The 27,752-nt window shown below is 35.4% G+C and overlaps 1 protein-coding gene across 4 annotated transcripts; it reads right to left on the bottom strand.

Moving 5' to 3' along the window:
• Positions 1–944: 944 nt before the first annotated feature.
• On the bottom strand, positions 945–27,706 carry HPGD (15-hydroxyprostaglandin dehydrogenase). Of its 4 annotated transcripts, XM_040966186.1 has the most exons (7): positions 27,562–27,706; positions 27,154–27,277; positions 24,056–24,162; positions 16,580–16,676; positions 5,919–5,995; positions 4,542–4,705; positions 945–2,825 (listed from the first exon to the last, which is right to left on the bottom strand). In XM_040966186.1, the coding sequence occupies exons 1-7, from the start codon at positions 27,652–27,654 to the stop codon at positions 2,699–2,701; spliced, it is 789 nt and encodes a 262-aa protein (XP_040822120.1). In that variant the 5' UTR covers positions 27,655–27,706; the 3' UTR covers positions 945–2,698. The 4 variants fall into 4 exon arrangements, with proteins under 4 accessions (XP_040822120.1, XP_040822122.1, XP_040822121.1 ...); XM_040966188.1 differs by lacking the exon at positions 4,542–4,705; XM_040966187.1 differs by lacking the exons at positions 16,580–16,676; positions 24,056–24,162.
• Between the last annotated feature and the right edge of the window lie 46 nt (positions 27,707–27,752).

Raw genomic sequence — 27,752 nt, forward strand, 5'->3', positions numbered from 1 at the left:
AATACACTAATGATCTCTAATATCAGGTTTTATTTTTCATGGTTTTAGATACCCATGGTTTTATCAAGGAATTTTTTTTATCACTCTTATAAAATACTTGGAGAAAGCTGCTTATGAAGGACGCCTATAAAGCCATCAGAAATTTTAAAGATTTATTTAGCATTTTTGTTGAAAAAGCAGAAAGAAAGAGAGACAGAGAGAGCCCTTTCATCTACTGGTTCACTCTCCAAATAAGTACAATGGATAATTAGAGTGATCAGAAGCCAGGAGCCATGAGCTTCTTCCAGGTCTCCCACATGGGCATTGGGTCCCAAGGCTTTGGGCCATCCTCTACTGTTCCAATTCCATATCCAGGGAGCTGGATTGAAAGTGGAGTAGCCTGGATATAAACTTGCACCTGTTTGGGATCCTGGTGTTTGCAAGGTGAGGATTTGGCCATTGAGCAATGAGCTAGGCCCCAAAACCATCAGAATTTAATCATGAAGTTTCTCTGAAGACTAAAGTCAATCCAATCACTTCCAATATCATATGTGCACATCCAACATCATAATTGGATTATTTTGCCTGCACAGTAACATTAATTTATAACTTTGGGGCTTAAGTATTTTTATGAACATGGGAAGCAGATCTTATAGCAGTAAGTAATGCATGGAAAGTTTCAGGAATAAAAACATCCATAAGTTTACATTTCAACTTGCTTTGAGTAACAAGATGGAGTCTCATACTTTGTTGCCCAAGCTTGTTCAGTACAGGAATCATCCATTTCTCCAGCATATCTGCATTGTACATGCTATCCACCCATTAGTCATTTACTAATCACTTTGTTATCAAACTGCTAGAATACCATGGTGCTTATCCTTAAGGAAGTCTTATTTTATGTAAAATGATTTATGTGAGAAAATTTTGCTGAGAAGTTCAATGTTATCAATCTCTGATCTCTTGAGCATCTAAATATTTGTTGTTTCATTGTTCTTAAAATTTAAGCTTCGTTTATAATAAGATACATTAAAAGGATACATATTACTCACATTAAGCTTGTCCTTGAACAATACAATTAGAGAAGCCAAGTGCTTCCTTAACACACTCACTTGATTTAGTTATTTTCTCAGTTACATGGAGCTATCAAAAACACTATAAACTTACTTCAAGCAATTTACAGAAGGCACATTTTAAAAGAAATAAGTTTTTTATGTATACTTTTTTAGCTCTGAAAATTGCTGTAAAGGAAATTATCCACAAATAAAAAGGTTAAGCCATGGTTTTACATTACAATGATGTACTATGTAAGAATAATAATGCTACATTACTCGTACTTCATTCACTGGTATTAGTCACTGCCAGAATACACAAATAAGCTTGTGCAAGATTGCACTAGGGCTCAATCAGCTGTTCACTGACATTCATTTCTCAGTGTTGAATACCTTATATGAAACTCTGTCCTATCATTCATATTCAAATGAAAGTAACAGTTACCTATGGAGGACTAAAAACAGTAATGTAGGAAAATATTCCAGTGAGTCTAGGAAATCCTTATCAGTGTCACATGGTTAATTTTTGCTGTAAGTTGGTTTGGCATTAGCAGGCAGAATGAGTCATTTATACAATATTTACTTTAGAAATTGATTGAAAATCTTGTGCTTTCACTGTTATTAATTGAGAGAGTGTTATTCAAAGCAGGTGCATTTAATCATCATATCTTAAAAAGTCTGGCAGCTAAAAAGGCAAAACATTGAAGCTAGTTTTCCGCGGGGTTTCTATGAATTTTAGCATATATTAAAAAAAACATTTACACTTGTGGCCAGGGCCAATTGCCTTACCTCCTCAATAGCTGAACATAAAATACTAAGTCATTAATGGATATTAGAATGAAAACATTTTATTGACAGGTAGGCACTTTTGAAACTGATACAAATAAAAAAAAATCTGTAAAATTTTTAAAATGCATAACTTTAATACAAAGTTATGAGAGCATTAATATCTTTTTCAGCTATAACTGTTAAAATTATTATTCCTGAGATTTTGGGAGTTAATTAAATTCTTAGGTTAAGAGAAAAGAAATATTTCCTATCTCTTGGGAGGCAGAATGGCGAGAATGGTAGATCAATGGTCTCAGATATTTTTCATAATTTTTCTGTACACCAGATGCTTTATTTGGGGTGTAGTCGCACTGATATTTATTTCTCAAGTACTGGCTCTAAAATATGCAACACCTTTAAGGAAGTGAAAATTTTAGCTTCAAGGTAATATACAAGTAGAATTGTTACAACTATACATTTACCATTGTAGTTTCCTCTTTTATAGTGTGAACACACTGAGCTTTTTACACATGGTTTGATTTAAATAGCAATTCAAGAACTTCTTTTAAGCTAAAACTGTTAAAAACAGTATTTATGATCCACAGATTTAAAATACATATTCTGAAAGAGAAAATATTACTTTGATAGCCTTTGTTTTAGTCATTATTTAGACTGCAAAGATCATATGTCTTCACATTCTAGTTTTGGTTTATATAACATTTCTTTTTGTTACAATAGTTTACACCAAATGCAAGAAGGAAAGCCTCCAGAAAACTTAACATGATATATCTGAAAGAAGGCATCCAAGTAACATTTCAGTAAAAACAGGAAAATTAGATGAAGATGATGATGTGAATCAGTCATTTGTACTCATTTTCAGTTACAGTTCATATATAAGATGTTCAATGAGATAACAGTGTATCATATTCTTGAAAATGAATTCCCTTTGATGTTGTGATCTTCATAATAGCACCATTTAAAGCATCATCTTCAATGAGTGTTATTAATCCATTGGCAATCATTGATGGGCTAAAAATAACAAAAAACAATAGAAGTTAAAAACTAAAGAATTAAGAACAGAAGCATTGCATTTTAAGCTATTTTCTGAAGAATCGACAGCTTTAAACATGTGATAAATACATGTATGTTATTAAGTTGTTACTAGGTTCAGTTTTTTCCATTAGATATATGCAAAGTTTAGTGGTATATTTTCATGTTTAATCATCTATTTTGATAGGAGGCATTTATATTCATTTTTTACATTTATAAACTGATAGTTTTAAAATTTTTACCATATCAGTGTATGTTGGACTTACCCAATAGGAATGTTAGAGGAGAAATATGATGCATTATAGTTAGCATTTACTGAATGCATTATCATTTACCTATTGTTGTCACAATACATCATCATATTTAAGTTTTTCAGAGGTCCTGAAGTTTGTTTTAGTAATACCCCTATTTTATACATGATAAGATTGAGACACCTACAGTTTTGATGTATAAATTCATGGTTAGTGGTAGAACTAGGGTTTTATCCTGGCTATTATTCTGTGCTGTGAAAGTCTCAACCACTGTAACTCAACATAATTGTGTATGTGTAAGAGAGAGTTAGATAGAAGCATTTCCCAATTGCAATTTCTTGTAGAGTGCTTCCTGTGTTTTCTTCTAATAATTTGATGGTTTCTGGGGATAGATAAGATGAAATCCACAGAAGAAAACTGATCTGTAATCCGATATTTGCAGCAGCACAATCTACAATAGCAAATGCATGGAAACAACCCAGATGCCAATCAAAAGAGGAATGGATAAAGAAACTGAGGTACATCTACTTCACGGAATACTACTAAGCCACTAAAAAAGAATGCAATTCTACTATTTGTAACCAAATGGTCCCAATTAGAGAACGTTACGCTCAGTGAAATAAGTCAATCCCCAAAGGAAAAATATCATATATTCTCTCTGATATGAGACAACCTTCATGCAAAATACAATATCAAAAATATATAGGTAAACAGGCATGTACATAAAATCACCTAGAGGGACTGTGTAACAGATACTGGCCTCAAGATGTGAAGAGCAATAAAAGATGGACTCCCAATGAAAATTTTAAATATATCTTGACAATAGGATGCTGCCCTCTGCCTTCCTCCATGCCGACAATGTCAGGATACACATACGTAGCAGACTGATGGACTTATGACTATTTTTGAGGGGCTATATTGGTGTAATACAATACGAGAAATTAGTGGGAGGAGAGGGGAGGAAGGGGCAATACCAGAGCTTTTGGAACGGTATCCATAAAATTAATTAATTAATTAATTAAAAGATAAATTGAGAGAGAATTGATAAGGAGAAAGAATTCATTTATTCTATTTATTAATTTGGTTGAAATTATGGGACTAGACAACAATTTGCAAATGTATAATTAGTGTTGCTTAGAATATAGAGAGAGAAGGTACCATTACCTCCATGACTAAATTAATTTAATTTACTATTATTATTTTCTAAATAATATTTTATTATGGCTGAACGGATTAATGAGACTGTATTTCAAAGTAAAATTCATAATATGTAATCATGTTTTATTCAGAAGCTGTCATTTATTTTTCAGAGATGTCATTAACTCAAAACTTAAAAGCTTGCATTAGTTTCTCAAATTTTAGTTATTGTTCTTTACTATTTAATTAGATAGTACATTAACTCCAACAGGTAAAAACAACAACAAAAAGATATTGCTTTACTTACTCCAAAATTCCATATAATTTCATCATATTCTTGATATGATCCTTATATTCTATATATTGACCCATGTTTTCTTCTTTTTCAATGGATTCCAGGATAGGTGTGTTGACAAAGGCTGGGCAAATGGCATTCAGCCGCACACCACTGTTCATGAGGTTAGCAGCCATCTGTCAATTAGAAGTGTATGCTTCAGCAGTTTTATAAATGGACAGGGCAATTAAATCCACTTAAAAGACACTGATGTGGAAAAAAAAACACTAGTCAGGTATCCTCCCAACTTTATAACAAGACTGGTAAGCAGCAGGACACTAATAGAACACACACCTGACATGATGAATCAATTTTCACCTAGTTAACTTTTGAAAAAAGCAATAGTACTGGAGACCTCTGGAATCAACTACCTAAGCTGCTCGTAGTTATATAATTCTGCCGGATCTTGAACTTAAGCTACTGAGGGTTGAAACTTGTAACTCACTTTATTTGAAAGATAATTTTTACGTAGCAGAGACTGTTTGCTTAAAACACATTTGTGAATATACATTAAAAAGAAATTTGAGTCATTGGTATGCAAGGTTCTTCTGAGGTCTGTCTTGCCACAGTTTTCTCTCTTGATTTTATATTTCTTCTAGAAATAATGTTTCATTAGTCATCAATGATAACTTGTGTGCAAGTAGTTGCTTAAAACATACTATGAACAATGAGAGATAATTTTTTAAGTTCCTAGTTCTGATAATATTAGGTAAAAAAAAGTCTGATCTTTATGTTTTTCTTTGTTCTGTAACAGCTTTATATTTTCATAAAGTTTGGGTAAAGATTAAATCTTTCCAAGTAAATAATAATTTTCAATAAACTTAAATATCTATTGACTTATTTTTTCATTGAGTAGTTACTATTCATATGTCTACTATTTTTGGTGCCACAAGAAATCCTGTGTCAATATTTTTCTATTCCTCTGTTGGACACATCATTGTCTTTGATAGTTCTGCCAAGTCAGTCACAGGTCCCGCCTCTCCTTTCTCCTTCAAGGTCACTCCTTTTCATTGTCTCTCCAGTGAAGATGGAAACCTCTGGAGATTTGTGCATGCCTCATTTGAGGAAGCCTGATGTTAATGTTTACATCTGGAGTCAATTCTAAAAAAGTAGTGTTGCCATTTATCTTTTGCGTATTTTCAAAAATACATCTAGGTTAGAATCCATTTCCTTTAAAAATAATATTCTTTAACTGTTTCATTTTGTGATCTGAGAGCTATTTTTTGATAATAAGTGTAATTTTATTTTTCTATTTGTTTTCCAAACATTCTAGATTCTGAATTCTCTCCATCATATCCATGCTTTTGATGTGTATACAAAAAGAAATATACACAATAGTTATATCCTCACCGCTGCTGAACGAGTGAATCCAATTATTCCATGCTTTGAAGCAGAATAAACAGGCTGTTGTGCCACAGGCATAAGTCCTGCAATAAATAAAAGATACAAATTGGCTTAAAAATAGTAGACAATAATGACTGCCAGATAAACATTTTATAGCTCTTTCAATTTAAAAATAATCTGGAAATGACATAAAATTGAAATTATATAGTGTTGTAAAGTTCAGTAGACTTGGCTAATTTATTCTCCTGATCACTTATGGTTTCCAGAACGCATAGCAGAAGGTAAGTTACACCTAGGAACACAGCCAAACCTCTCTGCCTGCTTAGCTTTCTTGGAACTGAAGGAAAATTAACACAAATATAACAAGGTGAATTACCACCCAATTTTCAATTTTAAAAGGTAAACGTTATACATTTCTAACACTTGCAAATGGCAGTAGAATTACCTAAAAAGAACTTGGACATTATCAGTCTTTGCTTTTAAATTGCTATGTAGTTCACTGACAGCAATTCGTCTCATAGGATGCATGTAAGAATTTAATACAAAAAGTTAACTTATTTTGATTTTTATTTGTACTATATTTTAGATATTCTGGGGCTCTCATTTAGGATGATGACAAAGCAATTAAAATTACTGATCAGTTTTTTCTTTAATAGAATTCAATTTACTATAGAATTTTAAAGTTTCCTACATATAGGGGCAGAATCATGCCATAGCAAGCTAAGCCTCCACATGCAGTGCTAGAATCCCATATAGGCGCTGGTTCAAGTCCCTGCTGCTCCACTTCTTACTCAGCCTGGGAAAGCAACAGAAAATGTTTCAAGTTCTTGAACCTTGCTCCACGTGAAATAAGCACTTGGCTCCTGTTTGTGGATGAGCTCAGTTCTGGCCATTGTGACCATTTTGGGAGTGAACCAGAGTATGGATGATTTCTTTCTCTGTCTCTCTTTCTCTCTTGGTAACTGTGCTTTTCAAATACAAACAAATCTTAAAAAAAATCTTTTTCTATATTTATATAATAGCAGCTGATCAAATTCATGGTCTGGAGAAATTTTAAACATTGTGTTAGAGAATATGTGGTGTTACTTTAAAAGACTTGTGTAAATAGAATTAGTTATTCTAGTACAAATAATGTTGAAATGCAGTTTTTTTCATAATACATATTTTCCATGAACTTTGTAAGAGCATTTATACATCATAATTCTCGTTTCTCAGTTTACTGAGGCTTCCAAAAGGACAGAAAGAGTCAAGAAAAACCTATTTTACTGACGTGATTATTTAGGTCAAGGTTGTTTTTCTTAATATCTCATTTGCTAATCAACAGTAACATTTAACTAGTCATTTGTGTGTTTCCGTTTTTAGCTAATTTCTTGGGTTAATTTGTATTACTGCTAGGCTTTAAAACGTGTGATTTGAGTAAAAAAAAAAATCATGATCTCCGATTACCGTTGTTAATACCAAATGTCATGCTAATAATGCTAAATTATTCTGATGAGGCATGCTCATCCCCACCCAGCTAACTATTCCCAGAACACCACCAATCAGTTGAGAGTGTTGTGCCAAAGTTCAGCAGTAAATCCAGACCTTAACCACTCCCTTGGCTGCTAGGTCTCAATTTATAAAGTATGTTTGCTTAGGAGCATTTTAAATCCTTGAGGATGGTAGATCACACGTGACATGTCTACCCGGTGATCTCAAAGTATGTAACATGTTGATTTTCTTGTGATTATTCTGGATTAAGTCAAATGTGTAAGTTAATTAAGTTTATCAGTAGTAGTCAACAAGAGTCTATGATGTCTCCCCAGGGTACTTAGATATGTTAGAGAGTTTAACAAAATAGATAGGAGTAGACAGGCATTGCTGCCTTGTGTTCTTCTAAGTTAGAGTTTATGTTTCATGAGGCAGATGCAGTGATTGTAGGATGATGTCCCCTATGGCAGGAAATGCAGCCTGAACTTGAATTAGAGTAAGCTAGTTCACACATCCACCGAAATCAGAAGGTACTATGCACAAATGTTGCCAAAGATGAATATGGGACTGAAGTTTTTCTGCATATGCACAATTTATGAACTTCTGGACTCGTAATAATAAACAAATTCTGCTTTTTGTGTCCTGGCATAAGCATAAGCAAGTAAGGAATCAACAGATTAGTTTAAAGGTAGAATTTTAAAGGCAACCAGAAGGTAAAAGGACATGTTCACATTTTTAAAATCGTATCTGGTTTTATGAATCTTGCAACATTCTAATGACATTTTCATTTTTATTCTTCAAGATGTTTATTTTTACATTGCTTTCTCTTTTTAATATTAAAGAAAAGACTATGTTAATCAATTTCAGACTTTGAAGCTATTTTTTTTCTTTACATTTTTATGGCTTTGTTTTATTGAAGAGTAATTGAGATTCAACAAAACTGTGCATATGTAGCATATACAGTTTGGTAAGCCTTGATAGATGTACACACCAATAAGACCATGACCACAATCAAGACAATGAACATAGTTCTTATCTTAAGAGATTCCTATGCCCCTTGATAATTCCTACCTGATATTCCTCTCTTCTCCAAGCTCATTGACCTGCTTTGTGCCATTGTTGTGTGCACTTCCTGGAACTCAGAGATCATATTTTCTCTGAGTCTTTTACTCAGAGTAATTATTTTGAGATGCGTAGATGTTGTAGTGTGTCAACTGTTCATTTTATTTTTGGGATGAACAGTATGAATGTTCAACGATGAGGACGTATCAACAGTTGCTTGTGCTGCTTATTCATGAGTTGATCGATGTTTTTGGTTTGTTTTTCAGTTTGGTGGTATTAAAAGGTAAATGGGTAATAGCATTGTGTTCAGGCTTGTTAAGCTTCTTCCCATGAGACTGATATCCCACGTAGATGTCAGTTTAAGTTCTGGTTGCTTTACAACTAATCCATCCCCCTGCTAATACTAAGAAAGCAGCAGAATATGGCACTTGGACCACTGCCACACACATTGGAAACGCAGATGCATTTCTAGGCTCCTGCTTTTTGTCTGGCCCAGGCCTGGACATTGCAGGTGTGAGCCATCAAATTGCTCTCTCTCTCAATCTCTCTCTCTTCCCACCTCCACCCCTCTTTTTGTCTCTCATCTCTCTATATAACTCTGACTTTTAAATAAATTAATGTCTTGGAAAAAAATAAACATGAAAAGGGGGAGTTCTGTTTTCCATCATTGCATTTAGTCCGATTAGATTTATTTTCGAGAAGATAGCGTATGTTGATCATCTGCAAGGCTCTGTCTCCGACTTGACAACTGATTTTCAATATAGACATATATTACCTCTCTCTCCATTTGCTGTTTTGAAAATGGAGGCTAAAAGGAGGAAGAAAAGCTTCCTTTTAAAGCTTTTTTTTTTAACAATAATCTTTAGTTGGATATATACATTTCTGAACAATCAAGCATTTGTTATTGAATCTAAAAGATCAATTTTACTTTTGCAAATTTATTATTGGAATTGTGATTTAGCTTTAGAATTGATACACTATACTTTTGTTATTTGCCTTAGACCTACACCAGAAACATGTAAGGTTAATTTTTTGACCTTCACAAAAAATTGTGTTCTGAGCCTGGTGTTCTAGGTCAGTATATAGAATTGTGATGGTGTGCATATTACTCAAGGACCACCACTACATGGCATTTGTTGTGAACTGTATTATTCCTTAAGGTTCCCGTGACATGCACACATATTCATGACAGCCATCTGGAGAAGAAGTTGATGATTGATAAAAAGGATCAAGAAGATGACACCATTTGAAGCAGAAAGCAAGCAAGCACTGCCAGGGAAATCGCAGAGGTGTAACTAGCTGAGAGTGTTCACAGGTGCAGTCAAATGAGAATCACTCTCTGAGTATGAAACACGCCTCAGTACTACGCATATAAAAATAATATCTCTTTTGACCTCACATGTTTCTCAGCCTGTCATTTTGCTTATCAGAAGTGTCCTCAAAGGAGTCAGTATATTCATTGTCCCCATTTTCCTTACCTGTCCTTTACTCCCCAGCTCATTCTTATCAGGATTCCTTCTGAGTACTTAAGTCAAAAGGTTACTATAGAAGCTGCCAAGGGGCAATGTCTTGTTAAGGCTGAATCCCTATTTTAATTCTGCTTGTTACCTTTCTCAGAAGCCAGAAACACAATTATGCTCTCGTTGTAGAAATTTTCTCCTTCATTTGGTCTCTTGCCTCACACTCCCTGGTCACTTCTTCGTGTCCTTCGCCAGCACTTCTTGCCCAGACCCATGAACTTGCAGGAAAACTTGTAACTGCCCCCGACCGCCTTTGATTTTCTGCTTATATTTTTTCCCAGAGTGATTTTATCCACTTAGATGATGGAAGTTCATCATCTTAAATTCCCCTTTAACTGCCACCTCCCACACACACTCACAGTTACATGCACCCCCCCCCACACACATATACAGACACATTAATTTCTAATGAAAACTCCACATATTTGAACATCCAAAGTTTCTCTGCTTTAAGCTCTAGAAAAGAAGATACGAGATGTTTACTGTCTTTTGTAGTAAGCACTGATTCAAAAATTTTGATAGGAGTTGATTCTTCTCAGAAAGAAGTGCTCAGTACCATTAAGTACCAAGTGAAGTAAAAATTAGTTTTAAATAAATCGAAATGCTATAACCAATGGTAACCAACTGTTTTATAAAAAGTCACTTTTTACTCTACCTGAACATTTTTAAAAAATCCTTTATGAAGATAATAGCAAGACAAACCACAGAGTAGAAAAGAAAATATGCAAAGGTATACACAATAAAGCATTGTTCTCCAAGATATTAAAAAAAAACTTAAAACTTGACAAAAAGAAAAATGTTTATTGCACACAAAGCTGCAGTGATTTTTATAGTGGCTTTGCTTGTAACTACCAAAGCTTGGAAATAAACAAGATGCCCTTCAGGAGGTAAGTGACTAAATCAATTCTAAGACATTGATGCAGCACTACAAAGAAGAGCTCTCAAAAAAGACAAGGAAGAAACTGAAATAGATACTACTAAGCAAAAGCAGACAATCCGAAAGTAATTCATCCTGTGCCATTCCAACTGTGTTTATGTCTATGGCAATAGTGGAAAGAGCATTGATTCCTAGAGGCTGGTGAGAGAGACGGGTAAGTCCACAGAGGACAGAGAATTTTTAGGGCAATTTTTAGGAAGTTATTGTGCATACTCTGTGGCATGGATAGAAGTCATTGCACATGTGCCTACACATATGAAATGGGCAGTAATGTAAACTAGTCAGTATGGGTTCCTCTGTTGTAACAAATAGGCCAGTTTGCGGCAGATGCTGGCAGTGGGAGAGATCCCGTGTTTATAGAAGCAGGGCTACATGGGAATTCTCTGTATCGTTAGTAGAGTTTTGCTGTGAATCTACAAATATTTTGTGAAATAAAATCGGTTTAAAATAATGTCTCAGAGAGTGCTGATGGAATAGTTTTAGGAACTTAAGTTTTAGGCTGAGTGAATTCAGACTCAGAATCCAGCAGTATGAGCTCTGTCACCTTTGGAGAGGTAACTGCTGTGACCTGTCCCACTTTCTGTGGGGTCCTAGAGTAACTATGGTCATAAATAAACTCATGTACTGAAAAACTACTGGAAAACAGTTCCTGGCATTTTGTTGCTATGAAAAGTATACCTTAAAGTTAATTGTTTCCTTTAAGTTGAAATATCTGAAACTATTATTTTATTGACTTATTTACCTTTTCATCTATGTGTATGTTTTAATGAAATGGTGTCTTTTGTACTAAAATCCCCAAATCTAGTATAATATACTAATTTAGGTTTGATTTCTGAAACTTTGAGATCAGACTGCAGTTAAAATGGATTTAGCTGGTACATGTGTAAAAATATGATTTCTATTAATTTATGTACAAATTAATTGAAGTTCAATTTTAAATATATTTCATTGGAATGTTTAAACTTAATAGGATGAACTCTGGGTTGGAAATTAACAGGTTGAATAATCAAACCTGTCAGTTCTCACTTCTGAGGGAATTTTAGTAGCTTAAAAATGAACAATGAATGTGTCTTTTAAAAAGATCTTGTAAATTAACTCCCATAAGCACAGGAAAATTACACTCTCACTAAAGGAATTACTAACAGTATTGTCCAATATATTTATTGTAAGAGTGCCATGATGCAAGTTTACTTCCAGAGATGCAAAAAAAAAATTCTTTGCAGAAGCAGCAGGTTTATATCTGTCATAACTATAAGTTTACAAAAAAGCCAATAGGGGGAGAGATTATACCCACCTAAAAAGAATATTTCCTGAAACCACTCATGATACTGGCACTAAAGGGCCAGAGGTTGTTAAAATAACTATCTAAATCTACATATATATAACATTAAAATAAATGAAATTTCATACCTCTATGAAGTAAATAAATCATTTAGACAAATAAAATTTAAATTGAATTCCATGTTAATTTTTAAATCCTTAGTATTCTATCTGTCCACTTATATTTATTAAGAATCAAGTGAACCTCACATCTCATGACTCGTAAGATGGTCTAAAGGTTTTGTGGGAAAATTGAAATGTCTTCATAAAGAAAGGGAAACTATAATGGATCCACAAATATGTTTTCTTCTAAATGGAGAAAAATGTGTAAAGCAGTGTAAATATGAGAAATATTTCAGCTACAGGAAATAGAATATGAATCTGAGGATGACGATTCTTGATGCTCAGCAGTTTCTCAACAAGAAAAAAACCTGAAAGTCTCATAGATTTTTTTTCTGCCATCAGAAAGGAAAATGTCTACCCATGTGTGTCTAATTACCACTTCCCTAATGTGAGGAAGCATGAACAATTAGTTGGCATCTATTCATTACATTCATATATAAAGTTGATCAAACTAACACAAACTTCCTCATTGTATTATACTTCACAAAATGGGACCATTATCTGATGCTGCCTTCACTCATTCTCACTGTTGCCATTAGGTTAAGGCATAGAGTGTCACATAACATCAAGATGTGACATAAGTTTTCATAGCTACTACAGCTTCTTTAATGGGAAAATCTTTACAGAAAGAAAAATCCAATTATACATGCCAGTGGTTTTTATAGAAAGTAAGTCCTAGTGTCCCACCAAAGTCCTCCTTGAAAGTTTACTCATTGCCTGTACTGTGGCCAGAAGAAACTGAGATAAACTCTTTATCAATCAAAGAATACCCTTGTACAGACTGGCTGGCTTCTCAACAAACACGGAGTCAAAGAATGGACTGGTGATGCTCGGAAGCTGAATCAGGACCCAGTTTAATCCTAGTGAGATATTCTAGGAAAACTATTTCCCAATCGCCCTTTATTTATCTCCATTTTCTTCCTAAAAATGCTCAATGCATGTATAATTTGAATTTGTTATTTAAACTGAAAATCTTAGCACTTATACCTTTATGCAACTTATAAATTAGTTCAGATAAAAAAATTAGTCAACAAGTGGACTCTTATTTAAAACATGCTAAGCTATTATTTGATCTTTCGAGTTTCCTTGAGATCCTACTATCTTACATTGTAAAAATCAGATCCTCAAAAATAGAAACAAAAGTCACTCTGTATCTTGTTTCTGAGGCAGAGAATGTCCATAAGGAACATCAAGACCTAAGGAGTGCATGTGTAGACAGGTCAGAGCAGAATTTATAGGCACATTTCTTATCTTTGTCACAATTATTTTTTCTTTCCACTGTTCTTGGCAACTGGTTATTATAAAGAATTTTACTCTTATGGAGTCACTTATGAGATGGCAATGGGCTAAACATCTGCATTAACCTAAAATGTGTTCCTCACTGTTGTTCCTTCCAACTGTCTTTTCATTGAACAATTGAGAATGGATGGGACAACATGAGTGCAGGCTTGTATATTGCATTCACAAAAACTCATATACTACAACAGTCCATGTGGTTAAATGATGGAAACAATCTCTGGAGCTCCAGACTGGAGCACACCCATCCCTCAATACGCTGAGGAGTCACTCTCCACTTTAACTGCTCTTGTTTGTTAAATCTATTAATTGCATTTGAAACTCTGTCTGCGTCAGTGGCCATTACTCATTAACTTCTCTGCCCAAACCAGTGTGTCAACTTAAGCTTTAACTATGACAGGGAGCGTTTCTACAAAGCCTATGCACGGGATGATGAGGCTGGAGCCTGGTTAAGTTGAATATTATCCACAGCTAATCCTTGAAGACAATCGTCAGCTTTGAGGAGTGAAGGTTTGGGAAAGATCAGGGAAGTCAACATTATCAGTGCTTCAGTAACTCCTCTAAGAGGGTTTTTGTCCTCTCATCTCTTTCCGGATGCTCAGAATCACTGGTATAACATTAGTGATGTCACTTCTGGGAGACTGATAAAGACAGAGTGAATGATTCTCTTTTGCCTTTTTCCACTATTAAAATATCCTGGATTTTCATCAAATTCATCTCATCAGGAAGGATTAGAGAGTTTTAGTGAATAAGATATATATATATATCCATTATATATATATATATCCATTATATATATCCATTCTTATATATATATCCATTCTTTTAGCACTCTGAGAAATACAGACAAGTTAGTGAAAGCTCTGGGTGGAAAGAAAGGCAACAGAGACCTTACTGGCCAGTGGCAACAAGGAAGCAATGTCAACAGGCTAGGCATAGAGGATGGGATGACCAGCAGACATGAAGAAGACAGCAATCCTAACAGACTGGACTAAGAGAAACTAGAAAGCATCTCAAGTGAGGTGACCTCGCACAATGGAAGAAAAAAAGTGGAAGAAACAGTTTGGAATGCTGTGATCTTCATATGATGTTAAATTGTTAACACTGCTAGAAACGGTGATTTGAAACCCCAAAAGTCCTGTCACTGAATTTATTGAATTGATTGCTTCATGTTCATGAGTAAAGACCCACGCATGATTTCAAATGCTGTTTCTGAGATGTGTAAGCAGAGCAAGTGACAAAGCAAGTTTTCCACCAATAAAGCAACACACACATCACAGCGACTTAAGATTAAGTTTTGACTTGTGACTCTGGCAAGTTCTGCAGGTGTTTTCAGGACTTCACAGTGTATACCAAATGGGACACAAGCTGCAGTTCTCAATGAAGGTTTAGAAATGTAACCCTGAGATTAAATCAATGCCCAGGAGGTCTCAAGAAATTGGCAGATTGCACTAGTTCATTCAAGTCACAGCATTTGTCTCTTCTAGTCTCCTGTTAGGCAGAGATAAACACAGATGGCAAGAGAGATGAACAGATAATTTACAGAAAAGATAGACGATGTAGTGTTTAAGAGGAAACTTCTTTCCTACTGTCTCTGTGAACTTCCAGGCTATTGCTTACTTGGGTAGCATACTTACACTTTCTTGCCACAGTTCTTTTATTTTCAAAATGGAGAAAATAGTCTGCTTCACATGGTGTTATGAAGATTAAATTACATGATGCCTGCAGTGCACTTCATAATGCATATTGTATCAGGTAAAGACTAAGCACTCAATAGCTGATTATTATTATAAGATATTTAAATATTTTAATCCTAAAATAAGGAATCAGCACAGTTTATCCTTTTTCTGAAATGCTTCAAACTGAAAATGTTTCAAATTTTGAGTTTGTCTTAATTTTGTGACATTTACATATACATATTGAGATATCTGAGTTAAGTTTCAAGTCTAATATAAAAGCTATTTGTGGTTCATATACATTATATGCACATGGCAATGAATACTTTAGAATTACTGTCAATATTATTCAGACTGCTTAAATCACACAATCTCACTTGAATTCATCAAGCACCATTGGTAATATTTTCTCTCTACACTGTTAAAATTATTTGGCTCACTACCGTAAAAAATTTTGTCAGAAATGTATAGCTACTATTGAAGAATAAGATATCAGCTGTTATTAGTTGTTCTGAATAAAACAGTTTTGGGTTACGAGCTGTAACAAAGACACTTAACTATACAGTAAATCCATTGTTAGGTACACAGCAAGAAAGAATTTTCCAGACTCCTTTACAGTTAGGAGAGCCATAGCATCAAATACTTCACAGCAATGTGAGCAGAAGTGAAGTTTACCACTCTTGGGATGGAAGTTGAACAGAGCAGCTGTCTATGCCTCTTCCATTTCCATTTTCTCTTGCTGGCAGAGTCAGCTTTATCATACTTGTGGGGACTCCATGTTAAAGATGAAGACCTCATGTCAGCCAGATTTTCTAGCTGACAGGATGAAAGATGGATATGCAAAAAGAATCTTGCCATGGGCTCAACTACAAGTGAGGAATAACCTTACACGATATTTAAGCCATGAAATGTTTGTGTCTATAGGTTATAGTGCTTTGACATAGTCCAGATACCACACGTGCCTTTTACAAAAATGACACACTCTTACTAAGCTCACATGGGAATGGGAAACCCTTAACTATGTTTCAGTAGTTTTCAATTTGTTAAAGTTGCTAGTACATGCTTACAAGTGTCACAACAACCTTTGAAAAACTTAAACAAATTAGCACATGGTTCAAAATCTTGTTATTACGCAGTGTAAAATTCCATAGAACCATAAATAAAATCAAACATATATTAAATTTCAAACTTGAGGGTAATGATTTACTTGTGTGGCTCACATTATTGTTAAAAACCTTTACTACTAATTCAATAGTCCCTTACCTGCCAGTGATGACATATTGATAATGATGCCACCTTCACCTCCGTTTTGTTTACTCATGTAATCCAAACCAAGATAAGTCCCACCGATAACAGAAACCTAAGCCAGAGGTAAAAACAGGAAGAGCAACATAACTATCAGCTGGCATCATGCATTCACTCACCACAATTCTTACTGCTTTTCCAGATACCTACAGAGATTTTTGAAGGAGCTTGCAATTTTTTTTTATTTGTTTAAGATCTATTTATCATTATTATTTTTTAAAGATTTATTTTTATTATTTTTTCATTGGAAAGGCAGATATACAGAGAGGAGAGACAGAGAGGAAGATCTTCCGTCCGATGATTCACTCCCCAAGTGAGCACAACGGGCCGATACTATGCCGATCTGAAGCCAGGAGCCTCTTCCGGGTCTCCCACGCAGGTGCAGGTTCCCAAGGCTTTGGGCCGTCCTCGACTGCTTTCCCAGGCCACAGGCAGGGAGCTGGAAGGGAAGCGGGGCTGCCGGGATTAGAACCGGCGTCCATATGGGATCCCGGGCGTGCAAGGCGAGGACCTTTAACCACTTGCGCCACCGCGCCGGGCCCAAGATCTATTTATTTTTATTGGAAAGGCAGATTTACACAGAGAGAGATACACAAAGAGAAAGATTTTCCATCTCCTGGTTCACTCTCCAAGTAGCCACAATGGCTGGAACTCAGCTAATCCAAAGTCAAGAGCCACAAGCTTCTTCTGGGTCTCCCCTATGAGTGCAGGGTCCCAAGGCTTTGGGCCATTCTCTACTGCTTTCCCAGGCCACAAGCAGGGAGCTGGATGGAAAGTGGAGCAGACTCAACACGAACTGCCAGAACACATTATTGGTGCCCATTTGGGATTCCCCATGCATGCAAGGCAAGGATTTAGCCACTAGACCACTGCACCGGGCTTCCTCTGCCCTCTTCTTAAGATAGGCACTGTCCCTAGATTGGTTTTTTTTTTTTTTTTGCCCAATAGTGTTGGAATTTAATATATCTCTGCAGAATTCCACTGAGTCACCTGAGCTTTTACATTACAGATGATGTTTCAATAGTGTTTTGTCACTTTTCCTCAACTTTTTTTTTCTTAGAAATTTTATGCATTAATTTGAAAGAGTTACAGAGAGAAAGCAAGGAGAGTGAGAGAGAGATAAAGAGCACCAGAGAGAGAGCTTTCATTCACTGACTTACTCTCTGGTTGGTCACAACTGCCAGGATGGACCAGGATAGACCAGGATAAAGTCAGGAGCTTTATCCAGGTGTCCCCCCTAGGCTATAGGAGTCCAATCACATGAACCTTCATCTCACCTTGCCAGACACATTAGCAAGTTGCTAATGATGGGAAGCAGAGCAGCTGGGACTGCTAACCATAGGCATCAGCTTCACCTGCTATATAACATTGCTCTTCCTGTAACTCATTCTTGACATCTTCAAGAACTTTTTCTATACATTCTTTTTATGTTCTGAATAATTATAAGAATTATAAAGAATTATTCAGCCTTCTTCATAGCATATGACTATCATATCCAAGGATTCCATATTCACCTACTTGGCTTAAATTTTTCTGAATCTTAGAATGCAGAATAGTGGATACCACTGATTTTCTACATAGCTTTATTTTTTCTAATAGAAATTCTATTTTAATGTTCTTTCTACTTCTTCTCCATGTAATAAGCATGGAGACAAGCACTGGAGCTGCCTCTCTTACTTAATAGTGGTTCTAGAGCAGAAAAGAACGTTGAATTCCCTATACCCTGAGGCTGTCAGTTTTATATTTAATGGACTTAGGGAGAATGAATAACATCTCACATAATCCCCTTTACAAGGATGAAATAAAACATTAACTGTTTACTGAAGAGGGGAAAGTGTGGGCTGGCTGAAATTGCTGACATTCTGGTAGTTTCTACCCAAGTCTTCAGCGTGTCTGAACAGCACTTGTGTTTACTGGTATTGGTGCTTCGCTTTTCTTCTCAAGTATTTTTACCTTTGCTCGCTTTCACTTTTGGTTTTGGAAAGCTGTGGTATGAAGACACATGGAAAATTCCCTGACATTTAAGCTTTATCTTATTTGCCTTAAAATTTAATTTTATTTTTAAGTTTTTGATAATAAACTGAGTAGCATCTCAAACTATTCATGGGATACTTTGGCTGTGCATAAATGATATTTATATGAGAATATATACATATATGAAAAAACTGTTAGGTTTCCATAGAAAAATGTTTCCTGTTATACTCTAACTTTTAGTCCTTTAGCATTCTCTATATGTTATAGTTAGCATCATTAAAATAGCAAGTAACCAGGGCAAAAGGAGGGTTATACATGTTTCTAGATAAGAACACAAAATAATTGAAATCAATGGTATCATCTTAAATCATTTTGTGAAAGGAGTTAAGGTTTTACACCAAATTTTCAAAGAAAAGATCTTATACTGAATTTTACCTAGAAAATTACTTGCATTTTGATCTGATTAACATGATGACTTTATACTTTTGGTAACATGAAACAACTTCTGAATGCAATACCTGAAATATAATCGTAATCCACATTTTAAGCTGTTTTTTCACCAATTAAAGCTATATATAACTTTAAAAATGCCTTCATAATTTGTCCTATACTAGAGCTAGTTTTCTAGTAATAAAAGTAAATGGACAGTTGGTAGCAGTCTACTTGTTTAACCTTTCTGTTATCATCTTCATCCCTTCCTATCATGTAAAGTTACAGGACTGAACTCTAGTTCTGAATGCTTCCACATGCATAGCTTTTCCAACACAAACCTTGATTCAATTAGTCTATTATAAAAGAAAACTGGAATATTCTGAAACACCACCTATGCTAGTTATATCAAAATTAGATTACAAATCCCACCCGAATGGAGATGAACTATTTAGGTTTATTAAAGCATGAAAAAGCTAAAGAAGCACAGTGCAAGATTGTTTTATCAGTATTCCAAGATAAGTCTAGCTCTGTCCAATTGCCAGCAACCTTTGATAATTTTTTCAGACTCATTCTTTCTTGGACATTCTCTATGAACTCTAAGTAATGAAGCTGTAATTTAATTCCACTGATGCTGGTGTTGCACAAAGTACAAAAGCATAGGATCCCTTGTGGAAACAATAGGATGCCAAGAAGTTTAGTGTGTATCTGGAGTGGCAAGAGAGGTAAGATGATCAGAATGGAGACTAAAGTAAGGATAAGTTTGGTAAGTAGCAGAAATCAAAGAACAGATGATACTGTAGGCAACACTGATATTTTATAGAATTACCTTGAGGTTGGTGTGTGGCCTAGTGCTTGAGATGCTGGTTACCCCACATCAGTGTGCCTAAGTACAGTCTGGGTGCTGGCCTCTGATTCCAGTTCCTGGTAATGTAAACCCGTGAGAGGCAGTAGGTAATGGTTCAAGTAATTGAGTCCCTGCCATTTACCTGGGAGACCTGAGCTCAATTTCTGACTCATATTTGTAACTTGAGCCCAACCCCTGTTTTGTGGACATTTGGGGAGTGAACCAACTAAAGGAACTATCTTTGCGTCTGTCTTTATGCATCTTTTTTTTTTCTTGAATTAATTTTTAAAGAAGAGTCACCTAAATATGGCATAAAACATAGAGATGAATAACTAATACAAGCAAAATATCATTTATTAGCAACATAGCCACTAAAATTAATCATTGAAGATCTATTCTGTAAGGATGTAAACGTTTTTGTCCCCTATTGGAAGAACATACAGTTGATTAGATTAAAATAAATAAGTAGAAATGTGATCCTAACAAAAAGTTGTAAAACTGGCAAGTCCTCTGAGAATGGTAGAAATATGTTGTACAAGATTTCAAGAAAGGGATAGATAGGGGCAAAGTTCTTTAAGTAGTTACTCTGTACATGCATACTAACAGAAAAATATGCTAAAGTACAAACATAGAATTGTATAAGATCCAAAGAGGCAAATTATATGCAGGGCAGAGTCTGAAAAATAAAATCATTATGTACACCAACACAAATGTTTGCATTATACTTACAGAGATAATCAAACCGAAAGGACAATGTTTGGTATACCTTTGGAATAATAATAGGAGAGGAAGTAATATTTTTAAGTTACATATGGTTTGCTAAAGCTATGTTTTATTTTCTCTGTGTAACATTAAACAAATGTTATCAATGCCCAAAGTTGAACCAAGAAGTGGCCTATGTCCTCAGAGCTCCAAGAAAATAAAGGCTGGTTAATGTTAATGGGGCAAGGATCTATCAGAGTTATTTTCAAGGATGAGAGGTCACAATGACATTTATCTGATCCAGAATTTCCTATTTTCAGAAGAGTTACTAAGGTACTTTCCAACTTGGATCATGAACCTATTCAACTCAGACAACATAAAAGCAGTCTCCTCTTAGCTAGTTAGAGGCCAAGAATTCAAATCCTGTACCTGTGACAGTTCCCTTACTACTTTTCACATTTCTTTTATCTTAACTCCAACCATTGCACACAATTTGTGACGACTGACTTCTCAGAGAAAAGGCACAGTAGGTAAGTCTATTATGAAATTCGCTGAATATTAGAATCTTAATCTATAATATTGTTTGTAGCTACTACTGACAAAGCTGTTAAATATATTGGCAGTTATGCTAAAGGGAGAAAATTGCAATTTGTGCCTTTGGTTTGCTATGGCTTAACCAATAAAAAGTCTCTTTTATGTGGTTTTGAAGAGTGACTTAAGATTATGAAAACAAATTCTTTAACATTTCTAAAGTTCCTATATGGTTCTATGCTCAGAAAACCTAATGTTGCAACACTCACAGTTCTGAATAAGTCAAGGAGAAAAATATAGATTAAAAGTACAGTTTGATAGCAATAGAAAAAATAAAATTATTCAGTGGATTTGGTAGATTTGAGGAGTAACTGATAAAATAATAAGAACAAAATCCAGAGAATAATTATTAAAATAAAAAATAAAAATAATTGTAAATGGTTTAAATTCAGACACATAAAGGGAAATATATTCAAATTTTTAAAAAGCAGATGTCATATCAGCAGGAGGCAGATTTCTTTCTTTTTTTTTAAAAGGCAGACTTCACATATAAGTTATTTATATTCTGAAAGTAAAGGAGTAGAGAAAGATATACCTAGAAATATATGAATCAAAAGAAAATGATGGGGTTATAATTTTGATTGTAGAAATGCAGAACAGTTGGTAACATCAAAGATAGCACATGGAGATATATATTTTTAAACCAATACTTTTTAAAATCAGCAGTAACAAACATGCTGAGTACATTAGATTTATTATATAAAACTTTCATACGGGTTAGATAAGCTGATATTTGTCCTTTGAGATATAAAACTAATCAATCAAGGATATTAAAGCAAGCCAAGGAACAACTTTTACCTAAATCAAATAGAGGTATTACAAGAAGAGAGACAGTTATAAGATATTTATTAACACACAGGTACAAATTTAACATTCAGCTACTAACTAATAACACTTAATTGTGTCATAAAAACTAGGTACCGTGATAAGAAAATATGATTTATCCAAAGATGTAATGGTTCATGATCAGAAAATATTTCACTTTATTTTAATACACGAAAGGCTAAAGTATAAAAAACAATCATGGAATTGTCTTAGTAAAAACAAAGCCATCAAATCCTTCCCAAATGTGTTCATGCTTACAATTCAAATTCCAGGAAGATTTTGAGGAAAACTCGGCAAATAATTTTTAAAGATATTTTCCAAATATGATGACTCAAGAACATGAGAGAGACACTGAAGAGACTTGGGGGGAGAGTTTTCATGCTATGAAACAACATGTTTTGTTCTTAAAGGCATTTCAGAATCCATCAAGTTTGGGAACAACTTTGCACCTTCAAGAAGACTCTTAGATTCAGCTTTCCTTGTGAGGTCATATGATTCCTATTACTTCACCAGTTGTTATGATGAGGCAGCTACCCATGGAGGTTTTAATTTAAGTCAAAAACTTACTGATCAAACATTATCTTCAAGATATTGTGTTGATAATTCAGAGAGTAACAAGAAAAACATCATGGTTCTTGTTTTTATGAGGTTTATAATTCCTGGAAATATATCATGAAGTAGGAGCCACTCCCTGTATATTTATATATACACAGTAGCACATCATACTTTGACTTGCCTACTTTACAGGACTAGTGAGAATGACCTTGCTAAGGACAGCATAACCCCATGACAACCCATCAAGCATTTTGTTTTCTCTAAGGTTTAAGTCCTATTGAACTCCATTCTGTTACATTAAGAGTGTTCATAAAAGGAAATCATCAACAACTTTGTAATGCGATGTGCAAAACTAAATAAATATCTATCAAATGTTATGGGAACTTTGGATTGCTATGGCTTGACCAATAAAAAGTCTTTTTAGGTGGTTTTGGAAAGCGACTTAAGTTTATAGTACAAATTGTTACATACAAGTAACAATTTGAGTACAAATCGTTACATACAAGTAACAATTTGCAGTCAAAATTTTTTACTAACTACAAATTTTGCCATTTCAACCTTGTTTTCTGTGACATTCATAGAAGTTAATTATGATTTACTTTTCAAATAAATAAGTTTAGTTGGGGATTAACAAGCGTTTCTACAGGATCAGATAGTAAATATTTTATGTAATACATAGCATTGAGATTCTGTCACAGCTCTTGAACTCTGCCACTGTGATGTGAAAGCAGCCTCTGACAGTATGTAAACAATGAGTGTAGCTGTGTTCCAATAAAACTATGTCAAATGCTAATTTCAAATATTTATATATTTCATATGAATCTTATTTTGATCTTTTCAGTCATTTAAAAATGTCGAAACTACTTTTACCTTGCAAGTCATATAAAAAAGAGAGAGAGAGGGAGAGAGAGAGATGGTTTTTCATGTCCCAGCTTTTCCACTTCACATCCAGCAATTTGCCAATGCATCTGGGAAAGCTGCAGAAGATGGCCCAAGCTTTTGGGTCCCTGAACACATGAAGGAGTTCCAAAAGAATATCCTGGCTTACGGCCTCGGTCAGGTCCAGACCTGGGCATTATGACCATCTAGGAGGCGAATCAATGGATACAAGCTCTCTCTATTTTCCCTTTCTCTCTGAAACTCTGTTTTTCAAATAAATGAAAAATAATTCTCAAAAAAAAAGCCAAAACAAAAAACAGATGGCAGACTACTTTAATTCATGTATTTTATTGTGCCAACATCTGAGTAAGCAGTCAATGATTTTGTTCATATTTTTAAAATATTTTAAAACAGGTTTACTTTATAACTACCAGTTTTGAATGTCTTCCTTACTATAAAAAGAAATGCTTGCATCTTTTAAGCTCTCTGCATCTTCCATTTTCTTATAGTGTTGGTCATTGTTTTGTTGAATGTAGGTCATTGCTCTGTTTCTATGAATATTTTACATCTTAATATAATATTTTACACTTCAATTACAAGCATCATGTTATTATTAAATGACTTTAGCTTACCAGATTAATTTGCAGAGTTTTTTCCCAGTTTTTCTCATTGTTTACTCCAGCATTATTGACCAAAATATCCAATCTTCCAAAGTGGTCTACAACTTTTCTAAAAGTCTCTAATTAGGGGGAAAAAAACAATATTGTGAATGCATTTCTATTTTCCATTTATACATTTAAATTATAAACTATGCTATGAAATTAGTTTTTATTTATCTGACCTCACAGTGAAAATTACACCTGCAGGCTGTGACTAATTCTCACTTCCCTATGTGTGGTTTGCAGCCCAGGAGCATCAAATAGCAACTCCTGAGAGCTTGCCAGAAACGCAGAATTTTGCAGACATCATGAATCTACTGAATGAAAAACTTAACGTAGTCTACATGTACATTTAAGTTCCATGAATAATAGCGGAATAAATTTTAGAGACCGGAAGCACCTTAAGCTCTTGGATGCCAGCTTGGCCAGCCCACTTCTTTTTCTATCAAAGGAGTTATGGAGCTTTGTAGCTCAGACTATGACAAATTACTTTCTTACTAAGTGGTACTATGTTGGATGAAATTTTATATTAGCACAAGTCTTTTTTTGGGTTCAGATCCACTAAGACCATCCCAGGGAGTCTTGACTTTCTATGGATTAAAAGTATACTTCATTCAGTAGATTCAATTAGTAAGACTTTAATGCTTACTATTTCATTTTCCCCTCTCATTTTTACTAGTATTACTATTGCATATTCCTGGTTAATTTATAAGTTATGCTCAACCAGGAAAATGTTTACATAAATTTGAGGCCTAAATGTTACTTGTGCGGTCTGATCAGACATCCAATCATTGCAAAATCCTTAGACTGTTCAAATTAGGATTTCCTATCTTAGTTTTGAGAAACTTTTTATTTCTCACAACAGCCTTTCACTTGGGTCTTTTGATTTTAAATTTCCATAAAACCCTTATTATTTATTTCTATTCTATCACTTGAAACTATAGAATATGATTATGGTTATTCTTTCATAGTACACAAATGCTTCCAGGCTAACATAGCACGAGTTCCTCAAATAAAGTAGATTAAGGCAAAGTGAATTTTGATTGAATTAAATTAACAGAATTGTTCACAATTGCCAAACATAATTTGGAAAGGCATGGATTAATCAGTTCCAACGTAGATGAATCTGTATGCAAGATACTCGCTTAAAACATTGTCAAGACCTACTAAAGCGTCCTTCACATTCACCATACTGGAAGGAAAAATAACAATTAAAAACCTGTTTACTATTTCATGGAGCTTAAAAGCTATTTCCCAAGGCCTTAAATTGGCTCCAGAAAAGCTCATCCAGGGAATATTAATTTTTGTTTTTCTTTTCTCATTTCATCCCAAGTGTATTCCTCAGTTCTTTATGCCACAGAAACAGCCTTATTTTATAGGAAATCAGCTTGTTACATAGGATGTATAATTTTTCTTTAAAATTTTTTCATTCTGGTTTCCACTACATTCCTGCCCTATGCCTTGATTAGTGTGTGACACATCTTCTTTCTAACATGACATTGAGCTGGGCTCAAGTAACTCCTTGTCTAATGCTTGCTGACATTTATATTATATGGTACTCTTAATAATTTACCTAAATTCTCTGTGTTGCAATTTGTTATTCTATAGAATGATTTATGCTTAGATTGTCCCAAAAAATCTTTTCTGCCTTGCATTGCAGAATTTGAATGTAGCAGTTTTCAAAGTTATAGGCTGAATTTAATCCCAAAGCAGCAAGATTCAGTGCTGTTTTCCTTCAGTGCACATAAATGCTGACTGTCCAGACAAGCCTGAATGCCTCGTGACCGCTATGCCCCCTCATGGTCCCTTACTATGTGTCTGAATTTCCTCCTCCACAATCATGTGTCGTTACAGAACATGTCTACATCAAGGGCACTCATTTTCAATACTGGGAAGCTGAACAATAGGGACTCCGACAGTTTTCACCTGTGAGACTATACATACTGAGATAGAAACAGCCTTTAGATTATCTACATTGTCTACTTCTGGCAAAAGGAGTTGACATGATTTAATATTTGATCCAAAGTGCTATGTGGAATCTACGTAATTGTCCTTTGGCAACATATTTTGTACAGAACTGTATTCTTTTCATTACTGGAATCTAGGTTTCTAGGTTATAGATTTTGATCAGCAATTCCAGATTCTAATTATATAATGTTCTTTAAGCCAAACTTTCTTAACTGTTAGGTGTGCTCCTTTCTGTATACTAGTTCTTTTGTAGTCTCTTATAAAGTATTTCACAGTCTTAAAGGAAATTCACAATTTGGTGTCATTCTAAGACAAAGAGCATCAAAATGATTTTTAAACAATTTTTCTGACCTCTTGTTTAAAAACGAACCTAATAACATCCCTGGTATTCTTAATAAAACTGTGAGACTCAAATACTCATTTTCCTATTTTCCCCAAGAAAAAGATGATTTTTGATGCAAACCTTTAGGGAATCCTCACGAGGAAAAAGTTATTATCACTGTCAGTTTTGTCTCCTTCTATTTTAAGTGAGTAGACAGAAACAGGAAGGCAGTGAGGAAGGGCTGATAAAGACTTTTCTTCCGCAATTCTAATACTGTATCATCATTACAGTTGTTATTTTAAAATACCATAGGATAGGGGGAAGAACATCTGGCCATGTCCCCAACATGGGATAACTTAAAACCATAACAACCCTGCCCCCACTTCCCTGGAAGTCTTTCCAGCCCAGAGCAACACAGCCCCCACTTCACCGAATGTCTGTCTAAACCTTCTGGGAGAAGTTCTTGCCACAGTCCTTAAGCCTACCCTGCATGTACTGTATGTAGTTTCAGTAATTCAATAATGACTACAGCAGCAGTGTTTCTGACTACACAGAGGGCTTTGATTGCATTATGTACTACCAAACGACTAAAATGAAAAGACTCTGGCGCCGGCAGTGGGTGGCCCTACCATCCAAGCTATTTCTGCTAGCTCCCTCTCCAGCAGGTAGCGCTGCCGCTGGCTGTGGGCACCCGAGACTCTCCGGCCAAGCCAGGCTGTCCCCAGGTTGTGGCACTTCCCTAACCTGTTCCCAGTTGATGCATTGATTCCTCCTGTCTTACCTCTAAGTTGTTGCTGGTCAGCCACATCACACTGGATGAACAGAGTCTTCTGGGGTTCGAACTGCTCATCGAGGGCTGCTTTGCACTGGACACCTGCCTCGAGATTCCAATCCACCAACGCTACCTTTAGACGAGAGGGAAGGAAGGAATGGAGGTTCGGCGTAGCTCGGTAATGGGTAGCCTGGGACAAACAGTGCTTAGGCGAACGCGCCCCTCCTGGACCCTAAACACAGCAATTACTTCACGGGCGCTTTCGAGATCTGTTCAACAGAGGCAACTTTAGGAAGTGGCAAGGTGGACACGCTGGGCACAGCCTCGGTGCCTCCTCACCCCTCTCCCCCCGGGGTGCGGCGACCCTCCGATGGCGGGGGCTGGTCCCACGGTGGGTGGGCAGGCAGACGTTCCTACCTTGGCGCCCTTGTGGAGCAGCGCCTCTGCAAATGCTCTCCCGATGCCCTGCGCCGCGCCGGTCACCAGCGCTACTTTGCCGTTCACGTGCATGGTGAAGCGGCTGCTCCAGCTGCGGGTGGGCGAGCTCCGAGTCCCAGCTCAGCAGCAGCAGCAGCAGCAGCAGCAGCTTTTATGGCCCCCGGCGCGCG

This window comes from Ochotona curzoniae, unplaced genomic scaffold (assembly GCF_017591425.1).
Source record: "Ochotona curzoniae isolate NIBS_2020 unplaced genomic scaffold, NIBS_Ocur_1.0 scaffold_4505, whole genome shotgun sequence".
Taxonomy (NCBI): Eukaryota; Metazoa; Chordata; class Mammalia; order Lagomorpha; family Ochotonidae; genus Ochotona; species Ochotona curzoniae.